The sequence below is a fragment of the Mixophyes fleayi genome, chromosome 1 (genome assembly GCF_038048845.1).
Source record: "Mixophyes fleayi isolate aMixFle1 chromosome 1, aMixFle1.hap1, whole genome shotgun sequence".
Taxonomy (NCBI): Eukaryota; Metazoa; Chordata; class Amphibia; order Anura; family Limnodynastidae; genus Mixophyes; species Mixophyes fleayi.
The window spans coordinates 236,217,681-236,243,041 of NC_134402.1; the positions used below are offsets into that span (position 1 = coordinate 236,217,681).

The 25,361-nt window shown below is 38.0% G+C and overlaps 1 protein-coding gene across 1 annotated transcript in view; it reads left to right on the top strand.

The window, feature by feature from the left end:
- Window positions 1-2,533: 2,533 nt before the first annotated feature.
- PCGF3 (polycomb group ring finger 3) overlaps window positions 2,534-25,361 on the top strand; it is a 42,681-nt gene continuing 19,853 nt past the window's right edge. The window contains exons 1-4 of the mRNA XM_075208008.1: window positions 2,534-2,647; window positions 23,287-23,383; window positions 24,016-24,071; window positions 25,185-25,295. Of these exons, the coding sequence (XP_075064109.1) occupies window positions 2,539-2,647; window positions 23,287-23,383; window positions 24,016-24,071; window positions 25,185-25,295 (373 nt within the window). The 5' untranslated portion in view covers window positions 2,534-2,538. The remainder of the gene's footprint in view (window positions 2,648-23,286; window positions 23,384-24,015; window positions 24,072-25,184; window positions 25,296-25,361) is intronic.

The window sequence follows — 25,361 nt, forward strand, 5'->3', positions numbered from 1 at the left end:
CTGTTCCAAGGTCCCCAATGCTTCAAGCAGCACTCAAAGCTAAATGGTGTTTGCTGAATGCAGAATTTATTGGTAAATTCTGTACTTTTTCTATTCTGTTTTATTTTTCCATATTCTACATTGTAATAAATATGCTTCTACAACAAATGCATGAAGAAAGCAAAAAAGAGAAAGTAGCATATCACAGGCAAATACAAATCCTCAAAATGATAGCACAGCATGTAGGAGCAAATGGGATGGGGGGGGGGGGATTTGGACAAATTGATTTGCCTGTAGAGTGAATGTTTCAGGGTCTTCATATGTCTACAAACTTAGTGTAAATTGCACAGATTAAGTTTTATGTTGAAATTAACATAGCTGAAATGATGTGTAAAGTAAGACTTGTTTGCAAACTTTGGTAGACTGTACCATAGATACACAAAATTTCTCTTTAACCTGAAAGCGCTGCGAGTAGGTTTCTCTTACCTCTTTGTCTGTATGTATTAGTCAGTATTGTTTTATTAATGTTTGTTCCCAATTGTAAAGCGCTGCAGAATTTGCTGGCGCTATATAAATTGATGATGATGATGGGCAACAGGTGGCCTTAAGTCTGCATGCGGCCATCCAAACCTTCACCTAAAGTCTCTAGCTCTTTCCTGCTTTACTGTCAGATTTGTTTAAAACACCTGCTGATATGTGTCACTTTATTTAATTAAATGTATTGTTTTAAATTATTACTGAGGTTACGGGTGATGTGTGGCCTTTTGAGAATTAGAGGGTGCCCCTGGTGTGTTTCAGGTTGACAATCACTGTCCTAGAGAAGCACAAAATGTGATGCATAAAATATAGCAATTGCTATACATGAACAGGGTAATTTTAAGTAGTTGTAGTTCAAGAGTTTTTTTTTTTTTTTTTTTATTTAGTTTTTTTTTTAAATCCTCTAATAAACTGGTCCTACCTGATGGCAGGTTAAGTGGAGGCTTCAAGAGAAGTTTTCATAAATGTCTTCATCCGCTTTTTTATGCAGGCCGTTCAGAGGTCAAAAAAGCACATGCTAATATATTAAAGTTCCTTACTAGATTGTCCCGCATAATAAAATACTGAATATATACTGTGAAAATAAAACGTTATTCCAGGTGAAGCTTGGTGTGAAATTAGTGGGGCCAACCAGTAAGTAACATTTTTTCAAGAACATCTGGCAGTGAAAGACTTAAAGTAGCCACATCAGCATTTACTTTATAACTCGAAGATTCATATTACCCTTTGAAAAACCTAAAATGAAGTCTAAAAATTTAGTTTTGGGTGGAATTAGGACACCTAAAGTATTTTAGTTAACATCACTCTGTGGTTCTGGTGATTTGGGTAGGTACTCTGATGGGTTGAATGGTCCTTTTTTAAAGGATATTTTTTTCTTATCGGGCAGACCTTGGTTAGGTATGTTAAATCCTCTTATACATGAACTTCTCATTCGCATGTGAAAAGTGATGCAGAGCAAACATTTGAAAATGGGTGGTGCAAATACTATTTTTTTTTTTTAAAAAAGGATAATGAAGACCACCTGCTTTCCATCACCACCAGTTTTGAATAGTACCTAAAATGGTTACGATAAAACAAAAAGTTCAAACGACAAAGCATATTTAGCTAATTATGCTTGCCATCACATGTAATAACCCTGTGTATTGATCCACCAAGATATTTGCACACACTCTTCTAGTTTTACCCAATTAACTGTTTAAAAATATCTGTCTGTTTGTGATAAAATATAGGACATGTAATAAGTAGGATAAATATAGTTTAATATTAAAAATAAAAAAAGCTATTGGAAGCAGATATTTGGCAGTCCTTCTATACAGAAAGCTCCAAAACCATAATGGAGGAGTTAAAATGTTTTGCTCCATTTGTTACTGTCTTAACACAGAAGTTATATTTCCAACATGCCTACTTTACAGTAAATATGGTGAAGGCTGACGGCATCTTGGGAAAAGACCTGGTTAACATAGTTTTATTTTATTTTTGTGTTTACACAAGATGTTCCAATTTACAGAAAAAAACATTATCAAAGTTCAAGCATTCTGGCTAAAGTAGCTTGTATACTATTTATATTTAGCTCTGTTTCATACATGGTTTCATATTTAATCGATTTTATAATTTAAAATAGCACTTTATTTTCCAACTATTCCAGGGCTAAATTTATTTTTGGAGATCATTTCTCTAATTAGATTTCGATCTGTTCGCCTAATCCCTGATTCCAGTCTAGTATCTTTAAATTTTGCTCTAAATTATTTAGTGAATTCATAAAGTAGGAACCAATATCATGTATAAATCAGTATTCCCCTAATGAATGTAGAATTGGGATGCTGAAATATTGCATGCTGGATTCATTTAATCTGTGCTGGAAGTTAAACTCCCCTACATACTGAGTATCTTTTATACATGCAACATAAAGCCCTTTTGTTGTGAGAAAAGCTATAAATCTTTGTTTTCTTGGTGTGATTGACCTCTTTAACTTCACAGATTTATTTTTTACCTCTAAATATTTTTCTTTTTTAGACACCAAAGATGCTGACTAGAAAGATAAAACTCTGGGATATCAACGCTCACATCACATGTCGTTTGTGCAGTGGATACCTTATCGATGCCACTACTGTGACGGAGTGCTTGCATACTTGTACGTATTCTACAAATGTAATGTTGCCACTAATTATAAAATGTTAGGCTATCTTTTGCCGGTGCTTATGACTATTAATAATGTAGTATAAAGAAAGTAGAATCTGCAAACAAATGGGTATTATTATCGATGATCATTTCTTGATTCTTTAATTTGGGCAACATTATGCGGGTATCCTTTAACTAGTGAGTCAACATTTCCCCTGGTTTACAGAAATCGCTTTTGGTTGGTATGCATGCAACAATAAAATCTTCCCAACCACATTCCAGTATGCCCCTTTTCCTGAGAAAATATCTCCAGTGTTTAATTTTACTAAGAATTTCTGCTGGAAAGCTCAAGAGATTAACCATACTGATTTAAATGAGAGTGGAGGTCACTTCCTTGGAGCAAGAAGTTGAATCCTGACCCTCAAAAGATGAATACATTTTTTTTTCATTTTTTTTTATATTGCATTAATATTTCATCCAATAGGACAGTATAGTACTTGTTATACTGACCAGAGACCCTTTAGTTGACCTGTTGTCAAGTTGTGTGGCCCCAATGTGAGTGCAATGCCCAATAATCATCTATTTAAATGAATCTTATTATGGAGCATGTCTGGGAAATGTAGACAGAAGATGTCTGCTATCGGTTTGTATATGTGTATGGTGTCAACTTCTCTTGAAACCTGCTTGCAAAGTAAAAACTGCACCTGTTACTTGACCTGAGCAGCAGGATTAGTACGGATCAGGTATGCAAGAAATCCAGGTAACTTTTTTGTTTTGCTTATTCTGGTCTTACTAGCTAACCAAGTTAAAAAGAGGAAAGCCTATTTACCTCCCGTTATTGTCATTTACTATCCAAATCTGGCTGCCTTTATGGGCACCAGTCTCATGGTTGGCTTTACCAGTCTATGCAAATTTCTGCCCCTTCACACAAGTGGCTTTGATAGTATTGAACTTTTATATTCTATTTTTGAGAATTAATTATCAAGATAAGATAAAACAATGAGTAGAAAGCTATTGTGAAAAAGTCATATTTTCAACTCTTTTCTGCTATTGTGAAACTAGTTAAAATATGTTGAGAGTTGTAGCCCACAACAACTGGAGAACCAGATGTTGCCTAACTGTATGCAATGGTCATTTGGTACTGCTTGGGGAAGTCTGTAGCTTGTCGGAACCTGTAGCTCCACAGCATCTGAGCATCCACAGGTTGGACAATTCTAATGCACACTGTATTGCTTATGCAAAGATTGTCTTTCAGTAAATAAAAAATAGCATTTAGCATGCCAAAGATAAGACCCCATCCCAGTACACACTGTGCTGTATGAAGCTCCTCAATTGGATATTCACCGGGAGAATTGAGCCCCAACTAAATACTGTTCAGTTGCTCCACTGAGATTTATATAATAGTAACAGCATTTACTTTCAAATATGAAAATATATACTAACAGAACCCCTATTCAGGACCACAAGACGTAGAGTTTAATTTTCCAAATGACAGAACACAGCAAGCACAGCCCAGGACTATGGAATTCAAAATAATCTGTTGGGTTTTCACTCCCATTCACTGTTGTTTGCAGGCTAGGCTACCATAGAGTGACATTCCAGTAATAAATGACTGTGACTATCACAGCTGTGCAGCTGACACATGGCATAAAAGACTCAGAAATAAGCAATCAGTGGATGTATTGTAACAGAAGCAAAGCATTCCATTTTGAACACTATTTTAGATATAAATTGATTCACGTTATATGTACGTATCTGTGATAAGCAACCTCATCCTTTGTTTATCTCTTGAAAATGTCAAATGTGCAAGTAAACTAAAGTACAAATTAAAGTGCCTCTATGGATGCAAAATGTTGTGACATTTACAACTGTGTATGTTAATATTTTATTTTGTGCAACATTTTTGTTGTGATCCCTGTCTTTGTTCTTTTTTTGTCATGTCTTTATACAATGGGATACAGTTATAGGCTACTCTTGAGTTCTGCGCAGTGGATGGTGTGGCTGGAGCACTTATAAATAACTTATTGTATAAATATATTTAAATTATTAGCACAGTGTTCCAATTTATATCATTGCAAATGTACTGATATTTTTTATATTGTGTGTATTTCGGTATATAAAATGTATTGATTTCTAATGTATTATGCCAGGCTAGAGGAAGCCTGTTTTGCTGATGGCAGGAAATGCTAAGTAAGTTTTTTCATTTCAGAAATGACAAACACCTGCTATAAATTTTTATTGATATACCTTAAAATTGTAAATAAGCATTTCATCCTAAACCCAAAAGCTAGCGAAGTATTAAAAACCAAAAAACAAAAACAATAATTGTTAAAATTGCAGATCCACTGCAAACTTAGCTCAGTGGTCATATAATAGATAATAGACTCGAGGTGGAAAATATCGCTATTAATATTTATAGGTTAATATAGAAATAGAAAATTCCACTATTAGCAAAGGATTCCCTATTGACAATAATGACTCCTAGGCTTAAACAATTTATAGGATCTAATTCAGAGAAAACCCCTTGGTGGAGGTTATAATAGTGACTTGCTAATATATCATAGTAACGATATTGAGATAATAAGTGACCTATCAGAGTGAGCCCCTGATTGTATATCTGATTTCCAATGATAAGGAGTGTCTTGGAGAGATGCCTATAAGCCTATAGAAGCAGTCCCCCTAGTGGTAGCTAGAATGATAAATCTCAGGTCTATCCTGTGTCATATCGTGCTGACTCAGATATAAGGTCTGATAGAGGTCTGATGTGAGAATAAAGTGTGTCTGTATAGACAGACTCACGGAGCAGCATGGGAATCCTGATGATTTTATTGACGCTAAATAACCTACACTATTTCTCCCTAAATGCCCTATATTATCTGGAGCAGCTATTTGGTAAATCAAGGTAAGGGAGAGTAGTGAGAGCGTGGTTTAATAATTAAACATGTTAGGAACACTGAGCTAAGAAACGCCAACGCGCATTTCGCTGAACAGCTTTATCAAGGCTAACCAGAGCCTCTTATTCGTATGCCTTAAATAGTCAATCAGATCAGCCCCTGAAATGACGCTGTAAAATTCAGCCAATCACGCCACAGCATAGGTGGCATTGATGGACATATCTATTGACCAATGGGGGGAAGTTAGAGCGGTTAGGCTCCGCCCCCAAATCGCCGTGATACAGAGATAATGAAGAGGCTAAAAATAGAAGCAAACAGCAGCAATCCTAACTGTAACGATTGCTAATACGGTCAGAAACTTTATTACATGTCGTCCAGAAATAAGAACTTTCAGAAAGGAGATTCCATTCATGTTATAAATAGGATTAATAATATATTATATTGAGAAAATGGTGATCAAAAAAATATAACCACACGTGAGAGGTAAGTGTTAATTAGTATATAATTGGCATCATATTGCTGGATGACCTGAAACAGGAAAGATAAAGGGGGGGTGACAAAAATAAAAACAGTAATAGGATTAAAAGTGGAGGGTAAGGTGAGACTAGTGTATGGAGACATAAAGTGATGTAAGGGGTATAAACCCATTGAGATGGTATGTGAGTAAGAAGGACCTATTCCATGGTGTTACAATTCACTGAAACAATATATAGGAGTATGAGTGATAAAATAAATATTATAGAAAGGTAGAGTAGCTATTGTGATCATTATGACCATTATGTATAGGGACATAAAGTGATGTAAGGGGTATGAACCCATTAGGGTGGTGTGTGAATAAGAAGGACCTATACCATGGTATTACAAATTATAAGAGTCCAAATGGCTCTCTCGAGACTGATATCTTTAGAAAACCTACATCTACAAATAGTATCCTCCATCACTCAAGTGCCCATTTCCCACCAGTTCTTAAAGGTGTTCCGAAAGGGGAATTTTTACGTATGAGGCGTAATTGTTCAGATACCAAAACATACCAAACAAGATCAGCAGAACTTACCAATCGTCTAAAGAAAAGAGGTTATGGGAATAAGACCATAGAGAAAGCTAAAATCTCTGCAGATCAGAGAGATAGACAGACGCTTATCTATCCATCTCCGAATTCAAATAAGGATAAGGCCTCAGTCAGAATGGTAGGGACTTTTTGTGCAGAATGGCGTGATTTATCAACCATCTTTCAAAAACATTGGCACATCCTGCTATCTGACGAGGACCTTAAGAAAGAATTGGACGATAATATTGCTTTCAGTTGGAGAAGATCAACAAACCTAAGAGATAAATTGGTGCATAGCCATTTACAATCCCCAAGAAAAGAAGACAATAGACCGAAAGGTTTCTTTAATTGTGGTACATGCAAGGCTTGCCAATTTACCATTCCAACAAAACAATATGTAGACAAATATGGTAAGGTCTGGTACATTACTGAATTCCTAAATTGTAACTCTCAGGGAGTCATTTACTGTCTAATTTGCCCATGTGGACTAAAATATATAGGGATGACTAGCCACCCTTTTAAAAAACGTCTCTTGGAACACATTGGCAATATCAAAAATGCCTTGAGAGACCAGAAGAATTTTAAAAAATTAACTACTGTAGCCAGACACTTTATGAAATATCACAATTGTGATCCCAAACATATAAAAGCTTTCGCTATGGAGAAAACTGTCCTAAATTTAAGAGGAGGTGATTTACAATCACAATTATTGAGGAAAGAAACCAGAACTATCTTCTTGATGGGCAGTATGTTTCCTAACGGTCTTAATGATTATAATAGCTATTCTGCCTTTCTATAATACCCAATTTATTACTTATATTCCTATATATCGTTTCAACGATTTGTAATACCATGGTATAGGTCCTTCTTATTCACACACCACCCTAATGGGTTCATACCCCTTACATCACTTTATGTCCCTATACATAATGGTCATAATGATCACAATAGCTACTCTACCTTTCTATAATATTTATTTTATCACTCATACTCCTATATATTGTTTCAGCGAATTGTAACACCATGGAATAGGTCCTTCTTACTCACATACCATCTCAATGGGTTTATACCCCTTACATCACTTTATGTCTCCATACATTAGTCTCACCTTACCCTCCACTTTTAATCCTATTACTGTTTTTATTTTTGTCACCCCCCCCTTTATCTTTCCTGTTTCAGGTCACCCAGCAATATGATGCCAATTATATACTAATTAACACTTACCTCTCTCTGTATATAATGAAATATATATAATATGTAAGGGTTTAATTTTGCTAACACTTATATATCCATGATTCTATAGGAATAGGTAATCGGTATTAATCCTATTTATAATATGAATGGAATCTCCTTTCTGAAAGTTCTTATTTCTGGACGACATCTAATAAAGTTTCTGACCGTATTAGCAATCGTTACAGTTAGGATTGCTGCTGTTTGCTTCTATTTTTAGCCTCTTCATTATCTCTGTATCACGGCGATTTGAGGGCGGAGCCTAACCGCTCTAACTTCCCCCCATTGGTCAATAGATATGTCCATCAATGCCACCTATGCTGTGGCGTGATTGGCTGAATTTTACAGCGTCATTTCAGGGGCTGATCTGATTGACTATTTAAGGCATACGAATAAGAGGCTCTGGTTAGCCTTGATAAAGCTGTTCAGCGAAACGCGCATTGGCGTTTCTTAGCTCAGTGTTCCTAACATGTTTAATTATTAAACCACGCTCTCACTACTCTCCCTTACCTTGATTTACCAAATAGCTGCTCCAGATAATATAGGGCATTTAGGGAGAAATAGTGTAGGTTATTTAGCGTCAATAAAATCATCAGGATTCCCATGCTGCTCCGTGAGTCTGTCTATACAGACACACTTTATTCTCACATCAGACCTCTATCAGACCTTATATCTGAGTCAGCACGATATGACACAGGATAGACCTGAGATTTATCATTCTAGCTACCACTAGGGGGACTGCTTCTATAGGCTTATAGGCATCTCTCCAAGACACTCCTTATCATTGGAAATCAGATATACAATCAGGGGCTCACTCTGATAGGTCACTTATTATCTCAATATCGTTACTATGATATATTAGCAAGTCACTATTATAACCTCCACCAAGGGGTTTTCTCTGAATTAGATCCTATAAATTGTTTAAGCCTAGGAGTCATTATTGTCAATAGGGAATCCTTTGCTAATAGTGGAATTTTCTATTTCTATATTAACCTATAAATATTAATAGCGATATTTTCCACCTCGAGTCTATTATCTATTATATGACCACTGAGCTAAGTTTGCAGTGGATCTGCAATTTTAACAATTATTGTTTTTGTTTTTTGGTTTTTAATACTTCGCTAGCTTTTGGGTTTAGGATGAAATGCTTATTTACAATTTTAAGGTATATCAATAAAAATTTATTTTATTCCACATACACACTCATCCATTGTCTCTGAGTGCCCCTCAGTCACCTACTTTCCTTTTCTCTGATACTCCACTATATTTCTGGTGTATAGGGTGCAACGCTCAGGATGTTTTGTACTACAATTCAATCATCCTGATTGATAGGCCATCATATTTAGAGCCTTTTATTAGACATTGGTATGAAACTTACCTAGTGCGGATATTTTTTCTTTTTCATAAACACCTGCTATAGCCTGCAGGTCCAGCAGGAGGTAGTTACTTGCTCTCTTGTTAGAGAGACAGGATACCTCCTAACAATGTGGACAGAAAATCTGAGGAAGTCACAGGTAGATGTGAAAGTTAAATTGTGTTGGTTGTAAGATTAGATTATATCCTGGTGTTAAATTATCTAATGTGATATCAGATGTTTCGGTGCCTGGTCGGATCAGGGGTCTGGGCTACCCCCTGACAACAGGTGTGTGAATCTGTGTAAGGACTCTTGAGCAATAAACATCACTGCTTGAAGATTCTGTCTGCGACTATTACCTGCTGTATCATGTGACCAACAGATAAGAGATTGCATTCTAATCCATTCCCTGTCTGTCCTGTGTTGAACCCAGCGTCTCTGTGTTAAAGCTCTGCCCGCTACCCAGCAGTCCTGATCCATAGTAAGCAGTCAGAAGGTGACAGCCAGCCCACAGCAAAGAGGCATTACAGTAGATATACCAGCTACCCCAGAAGTACGCGATTCTGGACGCCGCAATGGAGTCCAGTGGTGGCAGCCAAATTTTCCTACAACTAGTGCTCAATATTATTCTAGTGGCAAGGAATATCATGTGGTGCTGTGCAGTAGCAATATGGACATTACAGTGCTAGTGTAATATACAATGGCTTGCAAAATTAGTCAACAGATTTGTGTATTACACTTGTATATATTGTTCCAGACAGTGATTTTATTGTAAAAACTGTTTTTATTGTCAAACTCCTAATTCATTATTTGTCTGCATTTCTTTAATTAAAACTGAAAAATAAAAATAACGATCCCTAGAACAAGTACAAAACAGCAATGGTTTGGTTGAACAATAAATGGTGAAGATTCTAAAATGGCCAATTAAAGTCCAGGGGGTATATTTACTAAACTGCAGGTTTGAAAAAGTGGAGATGTTGCCTATAGCAACTAATCAGATTCCAGTTGTCATTTATTTAGTACAGTCTACCAAATGACAACTGCAATCTGATTGGTTGCTATAGGCAACATCTCCACTTTTTCAAACCCACAGTTTAGTAAATATACCCCCTGGACTTTAATTGCCCATTTTAGAATCTTCACCATTTATTGTTCAACCAAACCATTGCTGTTTTGTACTTGTGCTTGGGATCATTATCCTGCTGAAAGGTAAACTTTCTCCCAGGCTTTAGTTTTCTAGCAGACTGAAGCAGGTTGTCTTGCAGTAGCTCCCTGTATTTTGCCGCATCTATCCGTCCTTCAAATTTAACAAGATGCCCAGTCCCCGCTGAGGAAAAGCATCGCTGTTGGGATGGTGTTTGCTAAAGAATAGGCAGTGTTAGGTTTGCGCCACAATAGCGTTTTGAATTGTGGCCAAAAAGCTCCATTATTGTCTCATCTGACCACAAAACCTTATCCTACATTTTTTTTTACTCTGATATTTTCTGGGAAACTCCAGATTTGCTTTGATGTGATTCTTGTTCAATAATGCTCTTGACCTGGTTGATTGGTGCACGTTTACTCCAATATCGGCCACTAAACTCTGTAGCTCCTTCAAAGTGATTGTTGGCCTCTCTGTGGCTTATTTGGCAAGTCTCCTTGCTCTTATGCTGAGTTTTCAGGGACAGCCTTGTCAAGGCAGTGCCTGGGTGGTATGATGCTGCTTCAGTTTTCTACAATTGATCCAGCAGTGCTCACTGGGATATCCAAATACTTTTCATATTATGGTGGCTGTTGTCCATCTTGTGCATGTCCAACTTTATCTTTTTAATTTTCTTAGAATGCTCTTTGGTCTTTACTTTCATAGCTTTCCTTCAGATTCGCAGTATGACCAATGTTATTTGAATCAGGGTGTCTTTTATCCCTAAAAGTTGACCTTTTCTAATGATTCACAAATAAAGCCAATTGTTGAGACAATGTCTTTAATATGTGTAAACTTGGAGCTTCCATAGCATATGGGGTTGAATATTTATGCAGTTTGTGCTGAGAAACGAATTAGAGCTGCTTTGGTGGCACGAAGTGGATATACATAACATTAGGCAGGTGGTTTTAATGTTGTGGCTATATATATATATATATATATATATATAATTATTCATACATTACATTAGCGTGCAAAATAAATTTATTGGTTCGAAAGTATTGATACTTTTTTTTTTTTCTTTTCTATTTTTTATTTTTATTAAATCATGGTATTAAATTGTGAATTGAATGTCATAACTTATTATTTTTATTTCATATACCCATTCTATTTGTCAAGCTTTCATTCATCAAAGAATCCTCAATTTGCAGCAATTACACTTTTGCATCCTATGTCAGGTTTTGAAGATATTCAGGGGAAATATCTTCTGTAGCTCTTCCCAGAGGTTGGATTGCTGGTAGGGCATTATTTTTCTTTGACTTTATGCTGAAGTTCATCCCGTAAGCGCTCAACAGGGTTGAAATCTGGTGATTGCGCTGCCCAGTCTATCAAAGACCGTACTCTCACTCCCTGTTTCTTCACCAAATAGTTTTTGCATATATTAGAAGTTTTCTTAGGATCGCTGTCCTGCTACGTGCTGAAATTTGTAACAATCAAGCGCTGACCACATAGGATTGCATGACATTGTAAAATAGAGTGGTAACCTTTCTGGTTCATTATTCCTTGTACTCTGTGTAAATCTCCCACCTTACCAACACCATAACAGCCCAATTACTTTACATTTCTTCCGCCATGCTTGACAGAATGCTTTCATCTGCTCTACATCTCGCAGATGTTCTCCTCTTCAAGCCAAACACTTCAACTTAGACTCATCCCTCCACAGTACTCTTTTTCAGTCATGCACTGTCCAGCGTCTGTGTTCTTTCGCCCATTTTAACCTTTTTTTTTTTTCTTTCTCACTATATGCCAGTTTCAACTATGGCTCTTTCTGTGCAACTCTGCCTATAAGACCAGCATACTGGAGTCATCTCTTCATTGTTGTTGAGGACACTGGTATTTGGTGTATGCTATTTAAGTAAGCCACCAGCTTGGATCCTGGCATTGGAGAGCCTGATGACTGGAATTGTGTCATCAAGGCCCTTCTCCCTGCCACACTTCAGTTCTATTAGCTCACAAAGGTTAACATATCCTTTACACTCATGTAATATTCCTTGTGGCTTTATTCTGGAATGCTTAACGATGTCAACACAAAATTAGGGATGAGCGCGCTCGGATTTCTGAAATCCGAGCCCACCCGAACGTTGCGGATCCGAGTCGGATCCGAGACAGATCCGGGTATTGGCGCCAAATTCAAAAGTGAAACTGAGGCTCTGACTCATAATCCCGTTGTCGGATCTCGCGATACTCGGATCCTATAAATTCCCCGCTAGTCGCCGCCATCTTCACTCGGGCATTGATCAGGGTAGAGGGAGGGTGTGTTAGGTGGTCCTCTGTGCTGTTTAGTTCTGTGCTGTTTAGTTCTGTGCTGTTTAGTTCTGTGCTGTTTAGTGCTGTTTAGTGCTGTGCTGTGCTGTGCTGTGCTGTGTTCTGCAGTATCAGTCCAGTGGTGCTGTGTGCTGTGCTCTGTCCTTCTGAGGTCAGTGGTGCTGCTGGGTCCTGTGCTGTGTCCTGTTCAGTCCAGTGGTGCTGTGTCCTGTGCTCTGTGCTTCTAAGGGCATAGTTATTTCCCCAATATTCCCCTGTGTTTAAAAAAATAAAAAAAAGTTTTTTTTATAAAATACCAAAAACTACTTTAATATTTTTTAATTACCACAAAATTTTCACAACCAATCCTGCAGTATAAGCCCATTGGTACTGCAATATTACCAAGTTCACACATTCAGCAGTAAAAGTCCAGTGGTACTGCAATATTACAAAGTTTACACATTCTGCAGTATCAGTCCAGTGGTGCTGTGTCCTGTGCTCTGTCCTGCTGAGTTCCGTAGTGCTGCTGGGTCCTGTGCCGTGTCCTGTTCAGTCCAGTGGTGCTGTGTCCTGTGCTCTGTGCTTCTAAGGGCATAGTTATTTCCCCATTATTCCCAAGTTTGTAAAAAATAAAAAAAAAGTAAAAAAAAAAAAAAAATAAAAAAAAAAAAAAAATATATAATAATTATAACCAAATTTGCAAAACCAATCCAGCATTATAAGTCCATTGGTACTGCAATATTACCAAGTTCACACATTCTGCAGTATCTTGTGCTACATATAATGGAGAGCAAAAATTTGGAGGATAAAGTAGGGAAAGATCAAGACCCACTTCCTCCTAATGCTGAAGCTGCTGCCACTAGTCATGACATAGACGATGAAATGCCATCAACGTCGTCTGGCAAGCACGATGCCCAATCTCCTAGTACAGGGCATGTAAAATCCAAAAAGCCCAAGTTCTCAAAAAACAGCAAAAAAAGAAACTTAAAATCATCTGAGGAGAAACGTAAAGTTGGCAATATGCCAATTACGACAAGTAGTGGCAAGGAACGGCTTAGGCCCTGTCCCGTGTTCATGACTAGTGGTCCAACTTCACCCAAGGATCAAAGCCCTCCTCCCCCCCCCTACAAAAAATTTAAGAGAGTTATGCTGTCAGCAACAACAACAAAACAGCAAAGAACTCTGCCTTCTAAACAGATGACATCACAAATCCCCAAGGCGAGTCCAAGGGTGTTGTTGGTTGTGAACCCTGACCTTCCCATCACTGTACGGGAAGAGGTGACTCCATCCAGCATTTGCAGCACGCCCTCTGCATATGCTGGAAGGATCACCCACAGTCCAGTTACAGATTTGGCTAATGAAGGTGTGAATGTTGTGCACTGGGAGGAGGATATTGATGTAGCTGGCGCTGAGGAGGATGTTGATGATTATGATGCAGACAGATACCAAATTGCATTTCTCAATTTCTATTTATATTCTAGATTATATAACGGCTGAAAAGTTTTCTGTTTTACTCCTAGTGGAGAGGGGATCTGATGCAGACAGATACCAAACTGCCTTTGTCCATTTCTTTGTATATTTGAATTGCTAGTTCTACAGTCTATGCAGGCTGCTTTATTTATATTCAACTACAAGTGTAGGGCGGGGGGGGGGCATAGATAGCCACCAAAGTAACGTGGTCCATTTAATTTCACTTTCTAGCTCCACAGTCTGTGCAGCCTGCTTTTTTTTATCTTCAAAGTATTTATATTTACAAGCCTTGCAATCTAAATTAACTAGAGGTAGTGACGTGGTAGAACTCCAAAAGGCAGTTTGGAAGCCCCTGTACAAACTGGCTCTATTTTTTAACTGAGTTGTCCCCCCTCCAGTGTGTACTCGGAAAGAGTTTTTAGTGCAGCGGGGAACCTGGTCAGTGAGCGGCGAAGGAGGTTGCTTCCTCACAACGTTGAAAAAATGATGTTTATAAAAATGAATAATCAATTCCTCAATGAAGTACAGCACTGCCCTCCAGACAGTACAGAGGGACTGTGGTTGTGGAGTCCAGCGGGGACGAATTGATAATGTGTGAGGAGGAGGAAGTACACACTGTAGGGGGAGAGGAATCAGAGGTTGAGGATAAGGACGACATCTTTCCTCAGTAGAGCCTGTTTAGTTTGTACAGGGAGAGATGAATTGTTTTATTGGTGTGGGGGCCCAAACAAACCAATCATTTCAGCCACAGTTGTTTGGTAGGCCCTGTCGCTGAAATGATTGGTTTGTTAAAGTGTGCATGTCCTATTTCAACAGCATAAGGGTGGGTGGGAGGGCCCAAGGACAATTCCATCTTGCACCTTTTTTTTTGGCATTATGTGACCATTAAACAGTCGTTTGCCATGTTCAAAAAGTAAAAGAAAATGCCAACAAATTCAATAAATTAAATCAAAAGTTAAATGCCCTGTCATTATTTAAAACAAGAGGTTTTGACGTGCTAGAATTAGTGTAGTGTTAAGATGTTATAAACACTACACTTGGAAATTGGAGGAGGTAATGTGGCCCCGGTATCAAATTGGGTACCGGGGCCACCCCACTATGCAGTCCAGATACTTGTTTGGTGGAATTCCGACACGTGGAGGGTTTTTAAATTATATTGTGGCCTCGGTACCAAATTGTGTACCGGGGCCACCACACTACGCAGTCAAGATACTTGTTTGGTGGAATTCAGACCAGTTGAGGGTTTTATTATTATATTGTGTGGACCACTCTATCTATACCACACTACAACTCTATACCACTCTATTTCCTACTTTAATTCTATTTAATTCTATTTCCTACTTTAATTCTATTACTAATTAATTACCATAAAGAGGAACAAAAAAAACCAATTTTACCAAAAGTATAATATGACTTAGACTTACAAACACTACACTTGAAAGATCGTGCCTTTAAATGAAAAAGTCAGTCTTCATTGCACGACTATGTGCAAGTGCAACAGGGACATTTTTTTGGGTTTACAAAGTCAAACAATAACACTACGACCCTGTCTGTCTGGGGTCTGTCAATGACGAATTGTCTGGAGCATGTTTTGAGGAGGTATTGTGGCCCCGGTATCAAGTTGGGTACCGGGGCCACCCCACTACGCAGTCCAGATACTTGTTTGGTGGAATTCTGACACGTGGAGGGTGTATTTATTTTATTGTGGCCCCGGTATCAAGTTGGGTACCGGGGCCACCCCACTACGCAGTCCAGATACTTGTTTGGTGGAATTCTGACACGTGGAGGGTTTTTTAATTATATTGTGGCCTCGGTACCAAATTGTGTACCGGGGCCACCACACTACGCAGTCAAGATAGATAGATGCGTATCATAGATAAAGTACATTCAGTGGTGTGGGGCAAATTGAAAAATATTCAAAATGCACTGACATTATCAAAAACAAGAGGTTGTCACACGCTAAAACTCCAACATGTATATGATGGAGAGGATGGAGGAGCAGCCGTATGTGTAGTGTAATGCAGACCTGTTGAAGGTTTTTTATATATTTTATTGTGGTGCCCAGTGCCCACTCCTCTACGCAGTCCAGGTACATTTATTGGTGCGATTCATAAAAGTTCAGGGTTTTTAATATATTGTGGTGACCCACTCCTCTACGCAGTCCAGGTACATTTATTGGTGCGAATCAAACAAGTTGATGGTTTTCTTATTATATATATTGTGGTGACCCACTCCTCTACGCAGTCCAGGTACATTTATTGGTGCGATTCATAAAAGTTCAGGGTTTTTAAGATATTGTGGTGACCCACTCCTCTACGCAGTCCAGGTACATTTATTGGTGCGATTCATAAAAGTTCAGGGTTTTTAAGATATTGTGGTGACCCACTCCTCTACGCAGTCCAGGTACATTTATTGGTGCGATTCATAAAAGTTCAGGGTTTTTAAGATATTGTGGTGACCCACTCCTCTACGCAGTCCAGGTACATTTATTGGTGCGATTCATAAAAGTTCAGGGTTTTTAAGATATTGTGGTGACCCACTCCTCTACGCAGTCCAGGTACATTTATTGGTGCGATTCATAAAAGTTCAGGGTTTTTAATATATTGTGGTGACCCACTCCTCTACGCAGTCCAGGTACATTTATTGGTGCGAATCAAACAAGTTGATGGTTTTCTTATTATATATATTGTGGTGACCCACTCCTCTACGCAGTCCAGGTACATTTATTGGTGCGATTCATAAAAGTTCAGGGTTTTTAAGATATTGTGGTGACCCACTCCTCTACGCAGTCCAGGTACATTTATTGGTGCGATTCATAAAAGTTCAGGGTTTTTAATATATTGTGGTGACCCACTCCTCTACGCAGTCCAGGTACATTTATTGGTGCGATTCATAAAAGTTCAGGGTTTTTAATATATTGTGGTGACCCACTCCTCTACGCAGTCCAGGTACATTTATTGGTGCGATTCATAAAAGTTCAGGGTTTTTAATATATTGTGGTGACCCACTCCTCTACGCAGTCCAGGTACATTTATTGGTGCGAATCAAACAAGTTGATGGTTTTCTTATTATATATATTGTGGTGACCCACTCCTCTACGCAGTCCAGGTACATTTATTGGTGCGATTCATAAAAGTTCAGGGTTTTTAAGATATTGTGGTGACCCACTCCTCTACGCAGTCCAGGTACATTTATTGGTGCGATTCATAAAAGTTCAGGGTTTTTAATATATTGTGGTGACCCACTCCTCTACGCAGTCCAGGTACATTTATTGGTGCGAATCAAACAAGTTGATGGTTTTCTTATTATATATATTGTGGTGACCCACTCCTCTACGCAGTCCAGGTACATTTATTGGTGCGATTCATAAAAGTTCAGGGTTTTTAAGATATTGTGGTGACCCACTCCTCTACGCAGTCCAGGTACATTTATTGGTGCGATTCATAAAAGTTCAGGGTTTTTAATATATATTGTGGTGACCCACTCCTCTACGCAGTCCAGAAAGATACCTTGTTGCAACGTTTTGGACTAATAACTATATTGTGAGGTGTTCAGAATACACTGTAAATTAGTGGAAATGCTTGTTATTGAATGTTATTGAGGTTAATAATAGCCTAGGAGTGAAAATAAGCCCAAAAACTTGATTTTTAAACTTTTTATGTTTTTTTCAAAAAAAATCCGAATCCAATACCTTAAATCCGAACCGAGACCTTTCGTCAAGTGTTTTGCGAGACAAATCCGAACCTCAAAAATAACGAAAATCCGGATCCAAAACACAAAACACGAGACCTCAAAAGTCGCCGGTGCACATCCCTACACAAAATATGATGCAATGTCAAATTAAAGACACCAAAGTAATTTTTTAAATTTAATCAGAAATAAATCACAGACAATAAATCATTACATAGTTATTTAACACTACTTGTTTTAATACTTGGACTGTTGCTGAACAGAAATGTACAAATATTTCCACAGTTTGAGTGTAATTGAGGCCTGGATTTTGACTGGGCCACTCTGGGACAGTGACTTTTTTTCTTTTCTTCTTCTTCTTATTATTTAAGTCACTCAAATGTGGCTTTTACTGTATGCATTGGGCCACTGTTTCTCCCATCTCCTAGGTCTCTTTCAGACTGCAGCAGTTTTTCCTCCATTATTTGTCTATGTATGAATACTTTTTTTTTTTTTTTTTGAAGACTTCTAAGCTTGTAGCAGGGAAGTATACACATAGCATTATACTCCTGCCTATTTTTCTTAGCGTGATGTGCACTGTTAGACTTTCACCAAACATAGCGTCTACCTTCATACCTCCCAATATTTTAACTGTGTGAGTCAGAACAGTCTAAGCACAGATGAAATGGACTGTGGACATGTCAAGATGAAGGTGTGCTTGGTCTGCCTTTTTTTTTTTTTTCTCCTTTTAACCTGACTTAGCATCCAAAAAAACTCACAATTCATTAGTTTTTCGTATAATTATTTGCAGATTACTTTGTTTTCTACGTTTCTAGTGGTCTGCAGTACCTTTCCCATTGAATTATACTTATTCACATATCTATTAGAGAATCGTATTTTTAAAAATGAGCCACACATTGGATTAATTTTAGCCACTTCCTTCCAGAATATCTACGGGTCTTAATTTTAATTGTAAACTCTTTGGAGCAGATTATTTTTTCTTTTTGTTTCTCTGGCCTTTTGTTACAAATAAACAACAATAAAGAGTGAAAAATATGAGAAAATGTTTGTGTAAGATAGTGCTCCCCTGCGTCTGATAGTGGGGAAAATGGTACACATAAAACAAGGACATACAAGGAGACAAGAAATGCAGCGAAAATAAACAAAGGTTAGGGAAGTTCATAAGAGAGCTTACAATCCTAGTGGGAGCTGAGGCAAGAGGAGCGGGTATGAAGTGGAAGTTGACAGTTGTGAGGATGCACCAGTGTGAATAGTGTAGTTTGGGAGTACGGTTAGCTGCAATAAAGAGATTTGATTTTCAGAAAATGCATAAACAGCATAAATATGACAAACACATGGGAGTAAATGTATCAAGGTGCGATTTTGCATTCCAGCATTTTTTCGGGAGAGTTGAAACTCGCAGATGTATGAACCTGAGATTTCATGTAAATTCGCCAGAGATGTGTTTCTGTCAAAATCGCTATTTCCTAAATCGATAGAGATCAAAGTCCCGACTGTTTGCCACTCTAGCTATACAAGTCTCAAATATATGAAGCTGCGATTAAGCAAACTCTCCTGGAAAATTGCTAGATACAACACGCTGCATCCTAGCAGCGTGTTTAGTAAACACATCACTGTTACATTGTCTGCCTATATAGCCGGAGGTCTGGCGACTGTTAAAAGTGTAAAGATAGATAAAACGGATAGACGGGAGTGTTTGATATCGCCAGAGATGACCAGCGGAGTAATATCGGAGTAAAAATCTCAGTTTAATACATCTGGCAACTTGGGGACTAAAATCGCAGGTTATCATCCACGATTTGCCACGATTTTAAAACGCTGCAAAAATCGAACCTTGTTACATTTTCCCCATGTTTTCTTTTTCATCTTTCTGTGGAATTTGTGTCAGACCTTGCTGATATTTTGTCCTGCTCACTTTCACTTAGAGTCTGAAAGTCCGAACATTTCTATAGTCTCCTGAACTGTCTTTATTGCAATGAGACCATGCTACATTTCTCATATGGTTTATTGACACTTTTCTGCTCATTCACTTTAAGGTTTCCTGATAGATTGATTTGGTTATAAAACATAAAACCATTTATACTTTTTAATATGCTCATTTGGAAATGTTAAATATATAGATATTAACAAAGGCTGCTTTGATTTTTATAAAAACTTTTCACCTATTGGAATTTTTGACTTGTTTACGTCATGGGATAAAATTAATTGGATTTATTTGGGAATTCTGACCACTGAGCAAGACAAAATTCTCAGTAATGTCCATTTATTTTTTAACCTTTTTTTTTTAAAGCTCTTTCTGAGATTTTGGAGGTGGTGATGATGTGATAATGTATGAGTTTAGTTTATATTCTTCTCCACAGTCATTCTCCTCAAGATCTGATATCCTTGCCAATTCCCCCAGCAAACAGTGTTTCAGATTTGCGAACCATTTTGTTGTTGGTATTCAAAATCAGCTCATACTGTAATCGATCCTACACAGACACACAATATCCGAGTTGAGCACCATTCTGCCATGGAGGGTTGTCTGGTAATCGATGCCTACACCATGTTGCATGCTTATTCTAAATGACCGCTTAAGAAAGACCAGCCGGAGCACTGGTTACATACGGAGTAGTCAAAGCTCAACCTCATTAGGAACCGGCACTTGGTTCATCTCTGCAAGACCAGACACTATTGGGGTCAACTGTTCATTGACATCTGTAATGCCGAAGACTCCTTCACTGCCCCATATGTCACTAGAGCTAGAGGTAACAGTGCTTGCAACATTACCTTGAGAGGCAGTGCCTCATATTCTAGAGAGAACTACTGCTCCACGCTACCACCACTCTGTTTAATTTGTCAAATGGCATGATTGCGTCAGGCACCATTGACAGTGGCACTGTAAATTTGCCTATGAAGCTAAAAATTAGCATTCAGTTCCTGCAAAGCAGAGCTTCTTTCAGATACAGCAACCACTGTGAGTGAGTTTAAATGAATCCCGCTTGCAGTGCCTTTGGCACATGCAGAAATGCAGCAAAAAAGCTCCTATGAAAGCACCAAAGTCCATCTAGCCGCTGCTAGAACTGTCCTTTTTTAAAATAAAATAAAATGTAAACAAGTGTGATTTGTTTTGTAAAAGGAAAATTACCTTATCAGCTTTTATTTTATTTTTTTTCTGCTTCTTTTTTCTCCCTCCTTCTGACTCATAGTAACACATTTTTTCCTCCTTTATTGATCTACTTTTCATCTGTCAGTCTCTCTCTCTCAAATCAATGCTGCCTTCTCACAGCAGCCTTTTGTAGCGTTCCACTCAACGCAATATTTTATGACATGCAAAATAGAATCAATAAGGTCTAAATCTCTGTATAACAAAAATTGGTGTCACCCTTGCACTTATCCCAAATAACTTACAATTTCATCTAAACTTAAGGTGAAATTAACAGTACAGCAGTATTTTGGTTCCTTAAATTTTCTCTGTTAATGTATATTGTACATCCTTTTTAGGATGCCATGCACACATTCAAAACATACAGTGCCACATGCAAAACATCAACCTCAAAACATTATTGAGCCTCCTCCAAGTTAAATAGGGATAAACATAGGGATGATATGCTTAACCAAAAGGCTCTAATTTGGTTTCTTCTGTGCACAAGATATTCTTCGAGAAGGAATATGCCTTTATTCAGGTGTGTCTTGGAAAAACTCCAGGGAAGGGTTTTAGACCCATTCAGCCACAGGAGCATTCGTGAGGTCAGGCACTGATGTTGGATGATGTTAGGGACTGACTCCCAGCTGAAGTTCCAATTCATTTCAATGATGTTCAATGGGATTGAGGTCAGGGCTCTGTGCAGTCAGTCAAGTTCATTCACACCAATCTCTGGAAACCATATTTTGATGGATCTCACTTTGTGCTCAGGGACATTGACATGGTGAAACAGGAAAGGATTAGGATGAAAAGGCAAACCATGAAAAACAGCCCCAGACCATTATTTCTGTTCCATCAAACTTTACAGTTGACTGTACGCAATCTGGTTGGTAGCATTCCCCCTGCATCCACCAAACCCAGATCTGTCTGACAAACTACCAGCTGGTGAAGCGTGATTCCTCTCTCCGGAGAACGTTTCCACTGCTCCAGATTCCAGTGGCGGTGTGTTTTACACAACTCCAGTCAATGTTCGGCATTGTGCATGGTGATATGTGGCTTGTGTGTGGCTGCTTGGTCATGAAATCAAAATACTTGAAGCTCCCAATGAACATTTCTTGTGCCTATACTGTTTCTAGAGGCATTTTAGAAATCTGTAGTGACTGTTGCAATCAAAGACAGAATATTTTATGTGCTTTAGCACTCTGGGCTTGCATGTCCTATCACTTCGAAGCTGGGTTTTTGTTGTTGATCCTGGACATTTCCACTGTACAATAACAGCACTTACAGTTCACCGGACAGCTCTAGCAGTGTAGAAATTTAATAACCTGACCTTTTGGAATGGTGAGATCCTATGATTATCACGCCCTCTACAGCAAGTTGGAGTTAACTATCAGACTGTGTTGGTGAAGGTGGAACCAGGGTACAGAATCTTAACAAACCCTCCAGTCTTCACCAGGCACCGCCGCAAGTTGGTATGGGCTTCGCTGATGAAGGTTGGCAGGTCACTGCCCCCAGAACAGTCCACTTTCGTGATATCTGTAGTAAGGGGTGGCTAGATCCGAAGTTCGTGCTAGAGCTAAAGCTTGTGTGTGAACTAGCCGGGGTCTGGTTCACACATGAGCAATAAGCACAAGAAGCAACAAGGAATCCGGGTAGACAAGCGTCTAGGAGGTAAACCAATTGCTCTGACGCTGATCTACTGTTCAGAGCTGCCTTATATAGTGCAGGGGATTTAAATTCCCCATCCTGCGGTCACATGACAACATCACCATTGGAAGCCGATCACGCTGATTGACACCTGGCAAAGGTAAGTATAGCTCTTTCTCTTTACGTTACACATTAGAAGATAATTATTAATAATTATTTAATTGGTTGTAATTTAGGGAATTGGTATAAAAACAAAGTGTCTGTGTACTAAAGATTTCCAGATTGTCCATGTGATTTAGGTGTGTAAATGATGTCCTTCTGTTCAGGTTGCACTTCATACTAAACTTAAGATAAAAATATAATTTCAACAGAGCGGGTGTTTCCTTTTGATGTTTTGAGATTGATTTTATATACTGTAATTTCCTAGGGAAGGTTTGCATGCATAAAAATACATTGTTTGTTCAAAGAGAAGGTACTGCTTTGTAGTATTTTCTCTTGCGACCACTAGATGGCACTGTATGACAATAACATTGAGAAGCTAAAATTGAGTGAAAGCCATGTTTAACATATGCACAGATGGTAACCAAGAAAGGAGCAATTTTAATTAGAATTGTTTGTTAATTAGCCTTTTGCAGTGTAAAGAAAATGCACTATGACCTTGCTTTTAATATTTTTAAAGAGCAGAATGTAGCAGTAACATTTTTGTTTTCATATCAAAATACCCATGGTCTTCAAAGAGAAAATAATACAATATCTTATTTCTCTGTGTAGTTTGTAGGAGTTGCTTGGTCAAGTATTTGGAAGAAAATAACACCTGTCCCACATGCAGAATTGTCATCCATCAAAGCCACCCTCTACAGTATATAGGGTAAGTGGAATCTCTTGTCATCCAGGTGATATGTTTTGGTCACCCAGTTTTGTAACTTTGTAATGTGTGCGATAAATGTACACTATATGCCTGTCTCCTAAAATAAAAGAACTACTATTTAATTGCATTTTCAGATTGTGACTCTGTACACTCTTCAGATATCTGCCTACACTATTGATCATGAGTGTGTAACCACTTGCACATTTGCCTGACATTTTTCCATCGTTAATCGTGATTTTTAGGAAGTTTATAAAACCAAATCAACTTATGCTTTGTGATTTGGTAAGATAAAAAATGATTGTGGGAGTGTACACACTCTTGAAATATCTGACCAAATGGTTGTTTATCGTGTGATCTGCACCATAATTGCATTAGTGCATACCCAGCTCAAGACTCCTGTTATTATTACTGTCTATAAAAAGCTTCTAGTTACTAACTATATCTTCACATACAGAGTAATTTTGTCGCCTTCAGAGCATACTTTATTTACTACTCTACATATGGAAGAAACAAGTACAACATTCAATGCAATCCAAATTGTGTACTTTTGTATTACATTCATTTATTAGTTTTTTTTTCAAAAGTAATACTAATCATTTCCTATCAAATTTATTTTGGTTTTTGCTCTTCAGTCATGACCGAACAATGCAAGATATCGTTTACAAGCTGGTTCCAGGTCTCCAAGAAGGTAGGTTATTCAATGATGGAAATACAGAATGGCCCACTTTTTTTTTTTTTTTTTTGGTCTAGGCTACATGGATGCAACTCTGTGCAGTTAGTATGAACTTATTTGTCAAGGCACCAACTCTTCAGTGCACTGAAAACTGGAAATATGTAAATAGCTCAATGAAAACTGTCTGCTGCAAACCAGCTTTCATCGGAAACTACACACAGAGGTTTCTGTTTATGAAAGTGTAAAGAAATGCCCCATGGCTTTAAACGCTGATATCGGCAGTATACTAATCCTATTGTGATAGGTTTTTTTTTGCACCAGTGGCATTTACAGTTATTAAATAAAGTACAGAGTAAAGCTTCTGCACCTATAAAGTTGCCGTATCTTCAACCTTAGCTATGTCTAAGTCAGATCTCCTCATTTATGTGTATAGCGTCACTAATTCCGCAGAGCTGTACAGAAATATTTGTTCACATCAGTCCCTGCTCCATTGGAGCTTTCAGTCTAAATTCTCTAACATATATATACACACACACACACACACACACACACACACACACACACACACACACACACACACACACACACACACGTGTTAATTTGGTTAACTTACCAGTATGTTTTTGGAGTGTGGGAGGAAACTGGGACACCCAGAGGAAACCCACGCAAACACGGGGGAAACATACAAACTCCACACAGATAAGGTCATGGTCAGGAATTTAACTCATGACCCCAGTGCTGTGGGGCTTATCACATACTGCTACATTTTGCACTCGCCTTGAGCAAGATGTTATCACTACTGCTCAAAATTTCACACACTTTTGCATAATGTGTCCCTTACCTTAAATTATAAGAACATTCCTCTTTAGTCACTGAGGAATTCCATTATAATATAAGAATTTGAGATTACCTGAGTACTTTGATATCGGTTACAGAAATCTCATGTGGCTTATTTCTTGCACATGTTTTCCTAATGAAAACTGGAATGATGACATCCAAACTCACTTTTTGTACTGATAGTATTCACAGGAGTTTATACATATATTATGTTGCACATATGTTGGTACTATTCAATACGTATTTCTAAGATTTGATACTTCTTTAATATTGGACATATGTTTCTCCTAGCGGAAATCCGTAAGCAGCGAGAGTTCTATCACAAGCTTGGAATGGAAGTGCCTGGTGACATCAAAGCAGAGACTTGTACAGCTAAGCAGCACATAGAAACCGTTCGAAATGGTGAGATTCTTCAAATCATACAATCAACATTTTTGTTTTGGTTATGTCCATTTGTGACATTAATGA